Raw genomic sequence first — 17,663 nt, 5'->3', positions numbered from 1 at the left:
TGTGTGGTATAATGTGTAATGGACACTACAGTGTATGGTATAAAGTGTAATGGGCATTACGGAGTGTAGTACAATGGCATTATGGTGTACATTTTTGAAGTGCGCCTTCAGTGCACACTTTCCCTATTTTTAGTGTGTGTTTGTGGGGGGGGGATCTATTCAAGTCTCATTATCTCACTACAAATTAAAATGTAACTTCACATGACCATCAGATGTATGCAATCACTATTTCCAAAAATTATTTATGTGCACCCTATGATAGTTTTTTTGTACTCTTCTAGCTACTTACTTAGCATGTACAGTGCTGCCTGGATTCCTTGCTCCCAGGTGAAAACCATCTGACAGCTCTGTAAATTCACTTTTCAATATGGCTCTCCTGTGTCCCTGATACACTGTATATACTATGCTTTATGGCACATTACAAGCTTACCTTCCACTATTATGTGCTAAAAAAAGAACAGAAAAGGACAAAACAGTGAGATTTTCTTTAATGTAAAACTAGTTATGGACTGAATATTCCTATGAAATTGCGAGCAGAATACACAGGTTAGCAGTCTGAATTTAGGACATTAAAAGACTGGAGAAACCGGTCTGTGTGGCAACCTCCCAGCACAGTCTGGATAACATCATTATAGAAAGGAACAGTAGAAATAAGATCAAACACTGTAGCCAATAAAGTATTTAAAAAAAATATCCTGCTTGTTATACGATCAGAGTCAGACTGGCCCACGCGGGTACTGGGGAAATCTCCAGTAGGCCCCACAGCCTGATATCCCCACCCCTCTCTCTAATGGTAGTTTCCAGACTGTATGATAATGGAAGGTTGATATGAGAGAGGAATACACTATATAACCCTTAAGATAAGTATAAATAGGGAAAATCAAATGGTTTCGTTTAGGCGCCCAGATGTGGCACCTTACTTGTTGTTTCATATTTATTATTAATATAAAAATATAAAATAAAAATTGTGTGGTACTTGTTTCCTAGCACGGCACCAGCGATTTTAATTGCATCCATCGGGACCCAAAAAATCGCGTCAATCACATCGCATGCAACCAAATCGCATGCGATGCGATCGACGCAATTCTTTACATTGGCCCCAATGTAAAATGCCCCCCAGACCCAAATTTTCATTGTATACCCACCCTCATGGGTGAAATGCCACCCCCCCACTGTTAACGCCACTCCACGATCAACGCCAACCCGAAGCGTGGCGAGCGCAGCTAGCCCGCGAGGGCTGGCGGTACGCGTCCTCCGACCTTTTCATACCCCCACTATCCACGTCGGCGTGGAGTTGAATATATATAGTGTGGCGAGCGCAGCGAGGGGACACGCATCACTTCACAGGTATTACTGCGCTGCGCTTGCCACACTATATAAAATCAACTCCACGCCGACGTAGATAGTGGGGGTATGAAAAGGTGGTAGGACGCGTACCGCCGCCCCTCGCGGGCTCGCTACACCCGCCACTACACTTAACTTAAGGTATGCAATCACCCACGACGGGCGCCGTGCTAGGAAACAAGTACCGATTGTGTTTATTTCATAATACTAAATACATCATACAGAGCCAGCCAGCACAGTTCCCGAGAGGCGCAGATTGAAATCCATGCAATTTTGATGTTTTTGGGTGGTAACATGTTGAACACATGTTAAGTACATATGTGTTACAGTTTTCTACTTAAATGGAACCTGCTTAACTCAGTAGAGTACAAGATCTTACCAGATTTTTGGAGACCTAGAGAAATTAGAACAGAATTATGTTGCTGCTTACAGTTACAATTAGAGATGAGAGGATTGTGTATAACTATTCCGTATATATCTCATTTTGCACTTGGCAGCAGAAATTCACATTCCCCCGCTGGCATCTGCCATTAGGTTTTCCCAGTCCCACCCTAACCAAACCACATATGGTTCCGAAATCAAGCACTTGGAAACTACCCTCTCTAGAAATTCCCAGGCCCTGTGTTCTGTGTATAGTAGCTATGCAATTTTGTCATTTGTGTTTACGCTAATAAGATGCACATCTTTAGCAACAAAACATTTGGGGGGTTATTCTGGTCCGTTCGCAAGGACTGTACATTCACATGGGGACCGATGTCTTGCGTATGCGCAGCCGCATTTCTGTGAATGTGCATACACAGAGTGTGTGTGGCCACTGTGAACAGACTGTTCGCTGGGTGCACGCACCCAAGGCTACGACGGGGGGGGGCATGTGGCGGCTGCAGATAGTCTCACCCATGGGAAGGCCCAGCGTTCCCATGGAAATCGCCCGGCGATGTGGGCACCGGGGGCGGGCAGCTAACATCACTGGATGTCAGCTGTCTGCCCACTTCCTTTTAAATGCCCACGCACATCTAAGGTTACCTCAGAGTAACCTTGGATGTCCGTGTGCCTTCCACATCATTCAAGGGTCGGCAACCCTCGAATGATGTGGGTGTTCCTCCACAGTCTGCGGGAGGCGTGTGTATTGGCATTCGCAGGGCGGCGTCTGGTGGACTCGCAAGGCTGCGAATACGCAGCCTTGCAAATCAACCAGAATAAGGTCCTTGGTTCACCCGAATAGCGCAGGATCTGGAGCACTGAGAAGGGCATCTGGCATGACTGATGCCTAAGTATAAGAGGACACATTTGTACAGACATGACACCTGATCACTCGCAAGTGCCATTGCTCAATTTTGGGACAGTCCCAAATTGAGCATGTTGTATATAGGGAGATGTCTAGTATACGGTATGCTTACAAGTGTATGTAGGCACAAGGATGCAACTAAGCTGGCATTTTGTCACGATCCGAGCTGTCAGACAGACTTTCTTACCGGCTAAGTGCCTCCGCAGGTTCAGCTTGCGGTCCAAGTGTCATCCCTGCCGGCGTCCTGTCTGCCGTGCGCCATCATTTCTGCCATCCTCCAGTCCTCTCAGCGCTGCTGAGTCCGCGGCTGCGCGGCGCACCGCTATCCTGACTCCCAGTGACAGTACCCAGTGCACGGCAATCCGTCTGTCCGCCACCATTGCTCCCAGCCACAAGCATGGCGTGCACAAACACACTTTCTCGCCATAGCAGACATGGGGGCTGCCATGTTCTTCCCAGTCACATGTTTGCTCTGTCCAATCCTGATGGTTCTGATCTCCCAGTCATACCTGCCCGGCCAATCCTGGCTACTCAGTGGGTATAAGTATGCTGGGAGCTCTCAGAACCATTGCTAGTGCTTCAGTTGTCTCCAGTGTGTGTTCAGCTGTCCTTGTCTCCGTGCAAGTGTATTCCCTGCTGGTGTTGTCTCTTCTATGCTGCAGTGTACTCCAGGCATTCCATCTCCTGTGAAGTTCCAGGTTATTCCATCTCCTGTGATCCTGCTTCTACAGCCCAGCACTCAAGCCTAGCTCCGGGACTCTGGTCCTTCCGATGTTCCATCATCGCTCACCATCGATGTTCCAGCATCATCAGTAAAGTCCGATATTCCGGATCTTCCACCTCCAGTTTCCATCCGTCATTCCGGACCCACAGTCTTCACTCCATATCCGATACTCCGGATCCGATGTTCCACCATCGATACCATACCATCATCTTCCAGCTGTAAAGTATCGCTATCTGCATAGACTGTATTATATCTCCTGCATACTTTACTGCCTGTCTATTTACAACCATCTGCTAATAAAACTCGGTTGTATTTTACCACTGACTATTCATTGGCTTCGGGTGCACTGTCACGCATTCTATGCGTAAGGGTCCTCTCCAACCTCCCCGGTTCAGGTACCGGTCCAGGTCCCCACCAGAGGTCTCAGTCTCGTCGACTCAGACCCTTGGTGTGACACATTTATATTAATAAATATTCATCTTATCAGCCCTACAAAGGGGGTCATTCTGTATTTGTACAGAAATACAATATTTGCGGTCTGTGCATGCGCATATTCGCAAATGCGCGTGTGCATTCGCACAGAGGGGGGGGCCATGATGGAGGCGGCAAGGGGGCCTGCGCATGGGGAAATGCTGGATATCCCCATGAAAACGCCAGGGGCAGCTGACGTCGTCAGCGCCGCCCCATCTGTGTCCCAGGAGCTTGAAAATATAAGTCGACTTATATTTGTAAACGGGTGGCACAATCATTCAAAGGTTGGCAACCATTGAATGATTTTTCGCCCCGTATACTCCCTTGCAAAACATCAATTCATGTGCCGGGAATGTATGTGCGGCAGCAGGGGGTGTGCATTCGCTTGCCCGGAGGACGGCGTTAGTTGGCTCACTAAGCAGCTGCTTAGCGAGTCAACCAGAATCAGGCCCAAAGTTCCTTCTAGGCATCAGTGCTGTTTATTTCAGCTGTTATTCTTATCTCTTTGCAAATACACTCAAACTACCAGTCATAGAGGAGCTGAGAGTGCTGTGACCACATGAGTGCCCCAGGCTCATGTTTCACTGAGCATATCCCTACCAAAAAAATATAGCACATAGCCAATTGTTAGATACTGTAGGGTAAATTTACTAAAACGGGAGTTCTATTAAAGACTACACTATAGAAGCATATGGTGTTTTTTTCCCATGATTGCTTAGAGAGATCCAATTGAATCCCTCCCGACTTCCAAAAAGATTACCAAGTCCTAAACCCAGAAGTCTCGACCTTGCTATAGATGGCACTTCCCCGAAGAGCTGTCCTGTAGATTCTTTTTTCAAGAATGTGGCGATAATAAATGCCATTATGCTTGCAAAGACTGGCAGGATGCATTGCATTCAAAATACAATTTGTCATGCCCTTAGCCCTTTAAGTGCCAACATTGCTGTGAGAGATCCTCAAAATATCCATAATGACTGTTCTTTTTTTAGGCGCAATATTTAACTAAACTTCAAGTAAATTGACTTTTCTGTATTTGTATTTATTTATACTAAAAGAACAGTCGCTGTGAGTGACGCTGGTACTTTTAGCAGATATTTTCAGGATTTCTCACAGCAACAGTGGCACTCAAAGTGGTACATTTACTAAGATAGGGGATCTATTGAAGATGGAATGTTGCCCATAGCAACCAATCAGATTCTATGTATTATCTTCATAAAGGGGCAAAATAAATAAGAAGTAGAATCTGATAGGTTGCTATGGGCCACGCCCCTTCTTCAAAAGAGCTCCCATCTCATTAAATTTCCCTCACAGGGTTAATGAGATATACTAAAACAGAGAACGGATTTGAGGCTTTAGCACGCCGTGACGCCTACATCATAGGCGTGCGCAGCACATTTTATTAGGGGGTGCACCATCAAAGGAGTGTGCATAGCTCCACCTATTGGGCATGTCTAACACCGCCATTCAGATGCATCATCATCTATTGGCACTCGCTACAATATAAAAAGTCTCTCAGCCACACCAAAATCTCCTGCATATTTTAGTTTTCAGTTCTTCTAATTACTCTGTGTAACAGTACATGCAAATACAGTCATAAACATATATGGATGACACAGGTATTTAATGATATGGCAATAGTCTAGTTCAGTGGTTCCCAAACTGTGCGCCTAGGCTCCCTGGGGTGCCTCCGAGCACTTGCAGGGGTGCCTCAGGTTGGTGGTCCAGACCCAATTCAAATTATTTATGGCCAATGAAACAGGCACAATCAGTGCTTGGGGCTTCCAATTATAAAATATGTGGGGAAACAGAAGTGAATTGTGTTCCTCACCACATAACTGTACCTAAGGATGACATTTAAGCACAACTTATTTCATAAAAAAAAAAAAATTAATTATTGGTAACAAACTTTGGCCTAGGGGTGCCCTGAAAAATATTCTGATGCTCTAGGGTGCCGTGATTCAAAAAAGTTTGGGAACCTCTGGTCTAGTTCAATTAACAATGCAAACAGACATATAATTGATTGATGGGCGCTTCCTTAAATGGAATACAGTTCTAAAAAGTAAAAGTCTTTGGTTAAGGGTATTGCTGGTATTGTTAGTGGCAGAGGTGTTCATAAGGGTGGGGCACAGCATTAGGGGGTGCCTGTGCACCTCTAACATTCAATGTGCGCACACCTATGCCCTACATCCTTATTTAACAAATGCCTTTAATAGCTCTGTGAAACAAGTATGATGCAAATTGCACACTGAGTACTGAAACGATATAACAAACTTTTCAAAATATCCTACTCTTATGTGACATATGATACATACACTTGCCCTTTTAAACCACTTGCAACTGTTAGCCTTCTGTTCCTTTTGTGTCAGGGATCAGGTCAGCCTGGCATATGGCTTAAAACAACCTGATACTGTTCTCCAAGTAGAAATAGGAAATTGTCTGACAAATACGGACATTTATTTTTATCTGACTTCTAAGCTTTTTTGAAAATTTATTTTACACCATCCATTACCATAATGTAATAATGTAACTCGTGCTGATTCTTCTTTATTTCTGACCCTTTTATTCTTTAACCCCTTTGATGCGGATGACAAGTCCCACCCCTCAACTGCTATTTAACTAAAACTGCAGATGACGATAGGAACTCAACATCCATTTTTTTTGCCTTATAAAAAAAAAATCTTACTTTCCCCACCTGTCCAAATGACTGGTGTGGAGACTACAGCAGCATCAGTACAAGATACAAAATGGAGTCATGTCCCATCAGGTCCATAATTACAAATGTAATTGCGCACATGTACAGCCACATATGAAAGATTAGAGACTACTCTTCCAAATTATGTGCCCTCTCCTTAAAAGTTATTGTATGCGATCACCAGACAATATCGACCAGTGCTACGGAAAACAAATTTTATAAATGGAAAGGCATTTTATGTCCTCTCTCCCCCATACTAGCACTATATGGGTACCAAACTTGAAAATGGAGAGTCTCCTCTTTCAAACAATCTCACTCCATAAGGTGTGTACACATTAGACAATGTAACAGTAATGACCATCATCACCAATATGTGCACATTGTCTAATGTTTACGCACTATAAGGGCCCATACACACTGGGCGACTTTGAGCTGAAAGTCACTCAAAACAGCAAGTTTGGACAGCTTTCAGCTCAAAGCCGCCCAATGTGTATACCCCGGCGATGAGCAGTGAGCGCTGCTGCTCTGCGCTCCCGCATCATCGACAGGAAAGCCGTTCATCTGCTGGTATTACCAGCAGATGAGCGGCTTTGAGGACGGCTTTGCATAGCTCTGCGCTATGCAAAGCAGTCCTAGCCCCGCTGATGGCGCCGGGCATGGGGAAAGCCGCTCAGTGTGTATGCACTGAGGGGCTTTCCCCCCCAGCGATGATAGCGATCATCGTTGTCCATACACGCTGGGCATAGTCACCCAGTGTAGAAAAAACAAGAATAGTCTCACTTGCGCTATGAGTAAAGTTCCAAATGAATTTTCATCCACGTAATAGAACACCTTCCTCTCCAATCCAGATGAAATGACATGTGGAGAAAGTAAAAATAACCAACAAATGTAATGATGCAAAAATTGTGGAGAAAAGTCTATAAATTTCTTCTTAGTGTTGGGATGGTATGGAAATGGTGCTCCCAAGATATATCAGACGTCCAAAGTATGTTAGGGGTCACCCAACTCGTGCACACGTGACAATCAGGCTTACATGTACAGTATGCTTACATGCCAATGCTCCGGAACCTCATATAAAGGTATCTTTATTTTGGAAGGAGAGTCTCACCATCCGATCCAAAGAATTATAGATTTTATTATGATAAAAAGACAGAATATATACCAGATACAACCAACAGTGTATGTACCACTCTAGATATAACCCGGGTGTGAGTATGGCTACAAACTATTGTCAGATATCTGGACACTTTTCTGCCAATTAAAATATGCTTGATAATGATTCAACGCATTTCGGCATACTGCGATGCCTTTTTCAAGAAATATCTATAATATAAAAGTGAACATACTACTATGTAGTCACATGTGTAAACAATTTAAAATTTGAAATTTGCAAAAACCTGAATAAATGGCAGCCATCTTTGTTCCTGGAGCTAGTTCAATTAAAGCCCATATTTACCTAAAGTCCACTTGTATGGCAATACATATGCGAATAGGTGATGACACCACAAAATGAATGAACCCACAAAAATGAATCCACAAAAACAAAAGACTTTGTTCATTCATTTTGTGGTGTCATCACCTATTAGCATATGTATTGCCATACAAGTGGACTTTAGGTAAATATGGGCTTTAATTGAACTAGCTCCAGGAACAAAGATGGCTGCCATTTATTCATTGTAGGTTTTTGCAAATTTCAAATTTTAAATTGTTTACACATGTGACTACATTGAAAAAGGCATCGCAGTATGCCGAAACGCGTTGAATCATTATCAAGCATATTTTAATTGGCAGAAAAGTGTCCAGATATCTGACAGTAGTTTGTAGCCATACTCACACCCGGGTTATATCTAGAGTGGTACATACACTGTTGGTTGTATCTGGTATATATTCTGTCTTTTTATCATAATAAAATCTATAATTCTTTGGATCGGATGGTGAGACTCTCCTTCCAAAATAAAGATACCTTTATATGAGGTTCCGCAGCATTGGCATGTAAGCATACATGTAAGCCTGATTGTCACGTGTGCACGAGTTGGGTGACCCCTAACATACTTTGGACGTCTGATATATCTTGGGAGCACCATTTCCATACCATCCCAACACTAAGAAGAAATTTATAGACTTTTCTCCACAATTTTTGCATCATTACATTTGTTGGTTATTTTTACTTTCTCCACATGTCATTTCATCTGGATTGGAGAGGAAGGTGTTCTATTACGTGGATGAAAATTCATTTGGAACTTTACTCGTAGCGCAAGTGAGACTATTCTTGTTTTTTCTATTTGTCTATTGGGTGGTCCGGTGACCACATTTATAGTCTCTTTGCTGCTTGAGCTATTTTGCAGCGCCTTAAGTGAAAAATATTTTCATTGCTATATAGTCACCCAGTGTGTATGGACCTCTAGACTAATTTAGCAGGGACCGCTAATCTGGTTGCAGATGTCTGCGAGGACTAAGCTGCCACCTAAAACACATTATTTGCAAAACTGCGAGATTTGCAAATAGTTCATTGCAATACACATTGAAAAAAACTTTGCCATCTGTGCAAATCTGAGTATCCCTGAGGCTTCCACTAATCTGTGACTGAGACATGCTGGAAGTGATGAGCGCTGACGCTAAACCCTATAACACCTGAGCACAGGTGTGGTATGACTGCCCGACAATTGGGATCACGACAGTCACCACGGGTTCTATTTTCCTTCTATGGGGGTCGTGGATCCTCTCAAGGGAGAATAGCCCGTCAGTAAGGATCCCCCCTGTCGGAACACCGGCAGTCGGGATTCCGATATCGGTTTACTGACTGTCGAGATCTCAATTGTAATCAATCTCCGTTGTCATCCGCCACCCCCAGGGGACTTCTGCCTTTTTTCTGACACACACAGAAAATGGCAGGTTTTCTCAGGAATTGGAGCAGTCACATCAGCTCCTGAGGAAGGTGCAGGTTTGACACACCGAAAAGCATTGAGCCTATTCACCCCATCAGTTCCGGACCAGCCACAACACCTAGGCTGTACCATCCACCATCGCCATACCTTTCCATTTCCGAGGACGGCTTGATAAATACGGACTTCCACTGACAAACTCCCATGTACACTGGGTAATTCCTAGACAACTGCTGGGCAATAGGCCGAAACTTTGTAATAACATAGTTTTCAACACCACTCACCCAATGCCAACCTTGGGACTGCGCCAATTGACTTGTTTGACAAATCAGCAGTGATTTATTGATATTTACCAGCTGACCGAACAAGAAGTCACATCTCACTTATCATATGATTGTTTTCTACATGAGGATAACTATCCTGTTTTCAGATGTTATAATAAATTTTATTGTGATGAAAATGTAGGTTTTTTTAATACTCATAGAAACTGTGAACTTTTCTATTTCCGTTTACGAAGAACTAATATTTATTTTTGTTATATCAGGTAAAAAAAATTACATTGGCTTTTGCTCCCATGTCTTCAATTTCAATAAAATAAAAAATCAACATTTTTTGCCCATTTGGTATAAAATATTAGAATGGATAAAAAAAAAACACTCATGGTATTATTTGCAAATGCAAAGTCATCCGATGTTGCAATGTAAAAAGGTCACATGTTTTATATTTACATCAATACATGGGCTAATGGGCTAAACATAATAAGAATAATATCATCTCTAATTTCATTTTGTTTTATTCTAATTACTGTGCCATGGAGGGAGAAGCAGGAGAAATGTAGTGCTGTAATATAGATCTCTTGGCTACAGTAATCACTACCATCATAATGTGATGCAATGGAAAATAGGGGAGGACAGACCACTATGTAACTGCAGTTTGTAATATAAAAAAGTTAGTTGAACATGATTATTTGATTAAATTAGCTTTGTACAGCATTGGCAAGCACAAACACACTCACCAATGCTGGCAAGAGGAAGGGGGGAGAGCAATGGTGGCGGTGGCTGTGGGGGGAGCGGGTTGCATGGTTATGGCCCTCGTTAACAATGCGCTCCCTCCTTTGTACATACACAGAGGACAAAGGGGTCGTTAACGACTTACAAAAGTGTATGTTGTTCAACAGGTACACACTGGGCGATATAATGATTGCTACACCTTTAGTAAATCTTCATTATCAAGGCCTGGCTAACATGGCACTGTATAAGTCTATTTTAAAATGTTTCCAATACAGTGGGCTAGATGTACTAAGCTTGAAAAGTGATAAAATGGAGAGTGATAAAGTGCCAGCCAATCAGCTGCTACTTGCCATGTTACAGGCTGTGTTTGAAAAATGACTCGCCCAGTATGTGCTTATACATAATCAACAATTTAAAAGCAGCATATAAAGACAAGACAATCACCACCATGTCATCATGCATTTCCTTATACATTTTACACAACACCATAGTACTCTGTGCATACATGATTAGTAAGCCTTATGTATGTTATGCAACACAGTAAAACCCCTTTCTCACTTTACACCTTACAATAGTGCTCCTTATACACATTATGACACACAGCAGAGCTCCTTATACATGTGGCGCCAAGCAGTAGAGCCGCTTATTCATCTTATGCCAAAGTAGTACTCATGCATTTTGCCAAAGTAGCACTTCTTTTAAACATGACACCACATAGTAGAGCCCCATTCTCATGTTACACCACAGTAGTACAGCCAGGATCTCAGTGTATGGCCTCATTTTCAGATCCGTGCCTTGCAGGGAGACCCGAATACTCTAAGTTCCATAAAAACTAAACCTCTTATCTCTATCTGTGGGTAAGAGACCCAGTACAGCGCCCTATAAAGTTTTCATTGCCTGGAGCTTGTGCTCTCCTGGAACCACCCTCACTACTCCCCTGAATATGATATATAAGACAGTAGTGTGTTGGTAACCATGCATGAATTGGGGAGATTTTGAACTTTGGAAAGGTTCATATCTTTCCCAAACTAGTTCTGACAACACCATTGTAAACCTTGTTTGGTTGTCAAGCACATGGCATTAATAGGTCAGTATGACGATATTTAAACATATCTCTGTTTGGAATCTGTCTATAAAAAAGATTTCCTCCAACATTTGGATTCATGCACACATATGCACTACTGTACCTCCACTAACATCAGGGATTTCTTCTACTAAGGTAAGGAAGAATCAGAGGAGATAACAAGCTTTCTATACTCTAACGTAAGTTCATCTAGTGGTCATTCAGTAATTACAATAGTTATTTTCATTCCAACCACACTTTAAAACATTTTATTAAGCACAGAATGAATGTGATTTGAAGATGTACAAATAAAACCTATTAAGTAAAGACAGCTCTCATGCCCCATTCACTCTCATGGCAGAAATTACATGATAAATGTAACCCTTTAAATAGCATTGCAAATCCTATGCATGGAGTCAATTAAAACATCAGAATGTGAGTGTGCACCATATTAAGTGTGTGCAAATGTGACAGTGTTCCACAGGAAACCGCTCACAGACATCCTTAACATTTATTTGTTGGTATATTTTGCATTGTTAGGATAATTTCCCATGGGATACATACAATATCCCAGAGGTCAGGATATCCCAGAGGTTAGGTTCCATTAGGAATCTAACCATCTCCCACTACCCACTGCCCCTCTCACCCTCTCTTGCAGCAGACTAAAACTACCACCCCCCCCCCCACGAGCCTAACCCTAGCCCTCCGCGCTAGTGCCTAAACCTAACACCCCCACCACCCCACAGCCTAACCCTAAATCCCCCCACTAGTTCCTGGACCTACACCCCCCCAAACCCTTCCCTGATCTGACCCTAATGCTGTGTACACACGGGGGCAATAGGGGCTGAAATCGCTGGGAATATGGTCGCTGAGCGACCATATTGCCAGTGATTGGAGTGTGCACCAGCGATAAATCGCCGGGTGCGCGCTCCTGTTTTCAGCCCCTGAATGGTCGCTGGTCGGAGGAGCATGCTCCTCCGACCAGCGACATCCCCTGCCTCTTCACCCAGCAGTGTTTAAATTTTCATCTGTGACCATCTCTGGTCGCAGATGAAAACGGGACATGGGGCAATATGATTGCTGAGCAATATATTGTTAGCAATATATTGCCAGTGATCATATTGCCCCGTGTGTACGCACCTTTACCTGCTCCATATACTCACCTATCGCCAGTTGCTGGTTGTCTTTATTCTGGTATCATAATGCGTTGTCCCTCCAGCACGGCCAATGCCACATAAATCTGCAGATATATCCATGCACCAGGCGGGGAAGCTCCAGGCACCGCAATCTCGGCGGCGCTAGGCTTCCCCGGCAGCTCATGGACTTCGGCGGGGCCAGGTCCGCCCCCTTGTACGACGGAGGAAGCCCGGGCACGCCCGCTTTGGTGACACGGCGGCCCGGGCACGCCTCCTTTGGTGACGCGGTGGCCCGGGCACGCCTCCTTTGATGACGCGGCGGCCCGGACACGCCTCCTTTGATGACGCGGCGGCCAAGACACGCCTCCTGTGGTGATGCGGCGGCCCGGGCACGCCTACAACGATGACGTCGGCGGGCCCGGTCCGCCCCCATCCCATACAGCGGCGCCCTGCCCCAAAAAATTCCTAGGGGGAACACTATGATATCTGCATTTTTGACAGACACTGTATTAGTGCAGCCTTCTTAAATTATATCTTGCTCTTTCACATTGACTTTCATATTTATATTGGGCACCACAGTGTGTGGCATATGTATAATGGGCATCACGGTGTGTGGCATATGTATAATGGAGCATAATGGTGTGTGGCATATGTATAATGGGCATTACGGAGTGGCATATGTATAATGGGCATCACGTTGTGTGGCATATGTATAATGGGCATCATGGTGTGTGGCATATGTATAAAGGGCATCACGGTGTGTGGCATATGTATAATGGAGCATCATGGTGTGTGGCATATGTATAATGGGCATTACAGAGTGGCATATGTATAATGGGCATCACGTTGTGTGGCATATGTATAATGGGCATCATGGTGTGTGGCATATGTATAATGGAGCATCATGGTGTGTGGCATATGTATAATGGGCATTACGGTGTGGCATATGTATAATGGGCATCACGGTGTGTGGCATATGTATAATGGGCATCACGTGTGTGGCATATGTATAATGGGCATCATGGTGTGTGGCATATGTATAATGGAGCATCATGGTGTGTGGCATATGTATAATGGGCATTACGGTGTGGCATATGTATAATGGGCATCACGGTGTGTGGCATATGTATAATGGGCATCACAGTGTGTGGCATATGTATCATGGAGAATCATGGTGTGTGGCATGTGTATAATGGACATCACGGTGTGTCGCATATGTATAATGGGCATCACGTGTGTGGCATATGTATAATGGCTGCAAATATCACCAAATTATTGATCTTTCTTGAAGTGAAACGCGATTTTACGATTTTCGACACACCAAGCTGAAAAGGTTAGCTATCACTGGTATAGGGTTTCCATCCAACCTGCGGATCTGTACAATGTGCCGTTTAAAAATGGATGCAACACTTGTTGAAAAATGTGTCAGTTAATGACTACACCTGTGCACCAGCTAGCTGCTCTGGAAAAAGTGAACTGATGGTAGATCTTGAGGACCAGTTGGTACTTGTGTATTATCACGGCGCCCAGTACTCCATTTGCGTAGAGGGCTATTCAGGGTAGTGAAATCGCATCGCATCGCATTGCATGCCATATTGTATGGCATGCGATGCGATAAAATATCGGTTCTGATGGAACCTAGAATAATGCCATTTAATGGTATAATTACATATAATGAGCGATCCGTACGGAAGGCGGGGTTTAGGACGCACGGTCCTGGACGCATATTCGGCTCCGGCCGCACAGACCAGAATAAGGCCCTATGTTTCTACTTTCCTGTCACACATCCATACGCGATTCACCAATCAGTGAGTGATTTTCCCTCACTGTGCAAATGTAAGTCTGACCCTTCCACAACTCTGTAACAGAGATATGCTGATTGAGGCTGGTGCTAATGTCATAGACCCACCATTAAAACGCCTGGGCACGTCTGTGTTTTTGCTGACACTACCAGAAAACTGTTGATTACGACCCCTAAACGCAATTTCCTGTCCATCACATTGAGAAGGGATTGCGATTAGGTATTTTTGCCATTTCTGTCGCTATTTTGCCCCCCCTGCACTGGAACAACCTCCTGACACCCGTCAGGCTTTCTGATTCCCTTACCTCCTTCAAGCGCTCCCTCAAAACCCACTTTTTTAGACTAGCCTATCCCTCCTCCTAACCTCTTTTGATCCTCCTATCTTGCCTCCGTTCCCATCCGTTCCTACAGTACTTATCCTATTGTTTTTCGTTCATCCACCCACCTCCTTTTAGTCTGTTAACTCTTATGAGTAGAGCCCTCCTTTCTCACGTACTCACCCTACCTCTTTACCTCACCAGTGCTCCTGTCCTGTTCTTCCCTTCCTCTACTTCATCTTCAGTCTCCTCGACAATTTTGACACCTACTTCAGAAGTGAAGCTGATTTTAGTTCTACCAGCTATACCCCTATTTATGCTGTATTTTATCAACACACCGTGTACGTTACCTTGTAATTTGTTTGCTATGTACGGCGCTGCGGACACTTTGTGGCGCCTTATAAATAAACGTACTACTGCTACTACTATTTTGACTTGCGCGCTTACGTGCTCTGTACGCATGGGCGCAGTTATTCGATAGTTGAACGAATTGTGAATTCGTAAAAAAACAGTTCTGAATAAATAGTATTTTCATTTAGAATTTGCATTTGTTTTAAATTTTTTCTTTTTTTTACATAAAAATACAACTTAGCATGTTAATAATGGCATCAAGACACACTAGTCTAATGCATATAATACATACAGCGCAATATTCTCTACACTACTAATGCTGTCAAGCCTCGTCTCATAAACCAGGCACTTACTGTATGCTACTTTTATCAACCTTTTAATACAAATTGCGTCTCCTATCATAAATCTCGCACATATGATACCCTTGCATAGCTCGGCTTAGCATAGATGCAAAATACATATTTTATACAGTGCAGTTTCGTACAGTATCTGCAGTTTGCAACACAAAATGCATCCACCTACGGTAGATCAGCAGCTACAGTCACTGTAGTCATCTTTATATCCTACCATAAAAAAAAATTGTTTAATCGAATTTTTTCGAATTAAATTGCTTATGTGCTATATTATTAGCAGAAATGGTATTAGAGGGTACAAAACAATCTAGAATTGAGGCTAAAATAAACGGAGAAATACAAAACTAGTAATATCATGTGTATCTTCACCAGCACTGAGACCCTAGTGACCAACAGTCCAGCTGGTGCCTGCTCTCAGTGCAGTCTGCATGACTAACAGCTTTTAGAAGTTTAAAAGGTAAACAGAGAACAGTGCTATTGCCAGTGCAGCTGATTGAATACGCTTGCCAGCCTGACAGCCGTCCAACCCACTGTCTGCAACAGCCTTACATTGCACATTTTACATGAACCTCTCCAGGCTGTTAGCTGTGTAGAATACACTGGTGACTTTCTCTGCTGAGAATGAGCACTTCTCAAATTGTGACCATCTCAGGGTAGAGATTCAATGAAATAAAGAGGAAATCTGTAGCGCTCCTTTTCATTTAAGCTAATATAGAATCATTTTACACACAAAATTAAATCAAATGTTGATCCAAACACAGTTGTTACCTTCTCAGTGAATAAACCACAAATAAGTATTAGCCTTGAAATATCCAGTTTTTTTTCTCCAAGGCTAATGGGAAATCCTAGGTCCAAACAGGCAATACAGTGGCAATAAAACTGTTATGTTTTTATTGTAAACATGGAATTTATTGTCATAATTACAGCTATAAAGCACTGTAAGATATTCAAAAATAACCACAGCAATATTTATATAATTTATGGTAGGAAACAGCGCATATGCTTGTATCCATGCTTGGCTCATTGGCACTGCAGCGATTTATTTGAACAGTATGTGCCAAGATAACAGGCAATTACAGGTAATGGTCATGGTCTTATATTATATCACATCATATCCTTGCACTGTGATTAGCACTAGTGCACCTTTCCAGCTGCTGATAGCCCTGCAGCCCCATCCTGTTTATCTGTAGGTGATTAGGGTTATGTGTATAGATTAATAATATACTGTGTACCCTTTCATGCACAACCACAAGATCCACACTCAGGTAATACTCCTTTATATTTATATTCCTAGCTGGTAGCCAGGCTGCTAACAAGTATACAGAGCAGGTGACTTCTGCTATTCCCCAGCTCATCTTATAAAAACTATGTGTAACCTACGCAGCACTTCATTGCAACAGCATAAATAGACTTGTAATCCACCTGTCATTAGTGGTATTGAGCATTGCCAGATGTTTCTTAGAGAATCCGGACCGTTCCGGTGTTCCGGGACCCGGATCGTTTCGCTTTTTATCTATTCCCTGGGTACGTTACACAGACATCGCATGACAGATGTTCACAGTACAGGGTAACAGGACACATGTCACCCACAGTACTCACATGTCCTTGGCGGATAAGTTCTTCCCTTCAACTACACGAATGAACAGGGAACTCCGTCTGGCCATGGCTGGGAGTCGGTAGCGAGCAGAGAAATCAGCAGCAGCAGCCCCCGGCAACAGTCCCCGGCTCCCTGAGCATTAATGTTCTCGCTCAGGAGGGGTATGTGCAGCAGCAGCAGCAGGTGCCAGAAGCTGTAACAAAAGAGCAGTCAGATAGCAGCAGCCAGTAGCGGTAGGAGGAGGGCTCAGAGGGCGTGCCTGACGTAGAGGAGCCAGACTGGACCCGCCGCTGTGTCCCCGTCTCCAGTCATCGGCTGCTCTGTCCTTGTCCTATGCTTTGTGACACACTAGCAGCATAGTTGCCTACCCTCTCCCTGAAATAGCAGCAATCTCCCTCTCTCCCTCATTGGACTAGCAATCTCCCTCATTTCACCTAGCCCACATTACACTGTTACATTTTAGGGGGAAAAAAGGAACGAAAGACAGATACATTTACATTGAACCACCAGCACCATTTCCCAGCACTTTAGCAAGTATACAGTAGTAGCTCTTACTGACTGCTTTGGAGCTTATTGGATATAATTAATTTAAAAAGAGTGTAGGTGCCACGTTCACAATCTCTTTTCACAATCTCTC

General features: G+C 43.5%; 1 protein-coding gene across 2 annotated transcripts in view; it reads right to left on the bottom strand.

The window, feature by feature from the left end:
- LOC146060574 (ras GTPase-activating protein 4-like) overlaps positions 1–17,327 on the bottom strand; it is a 141,822-nt gene extending 124,495 nt beyond the window's left edge. For both annotated transcript variants that reach the window (XM_083173938.1, XM_083173939.1), the window contains exon 1: positions 17,029–17,327. In XM_083173938.1, the coding sequence (XP_083030064.1) occupies positions 17,029–17,093 (65 nt within the window). In that variant the 5' untranslated portion in view covers positions 17,094–17,327. The remainder of the gene's footprint in view (positions 1–17,028) is intronic.
- Between the last annotated feature and the right edge of the window lie 336 nt (positions 17,328–17,663).

This window comes from Crinia signifera, chromosome 2 (genome assembly GCF_055691185.1).
Source record: "Crinia signifera chromosome 2, ASM5569118v1, whole genome shotgun sequence".
In the NCBI taxonomy this organism is placed as follows: domain Eukaryota; kingdom Metazoa; phylum Chordata; class Amphibia; order Anura; family Myobatrachidae; genus Crinia; species Crinia signifera.
This window is presented reverse-complemented; position numbering and strand designations above follow the sequence as displayed.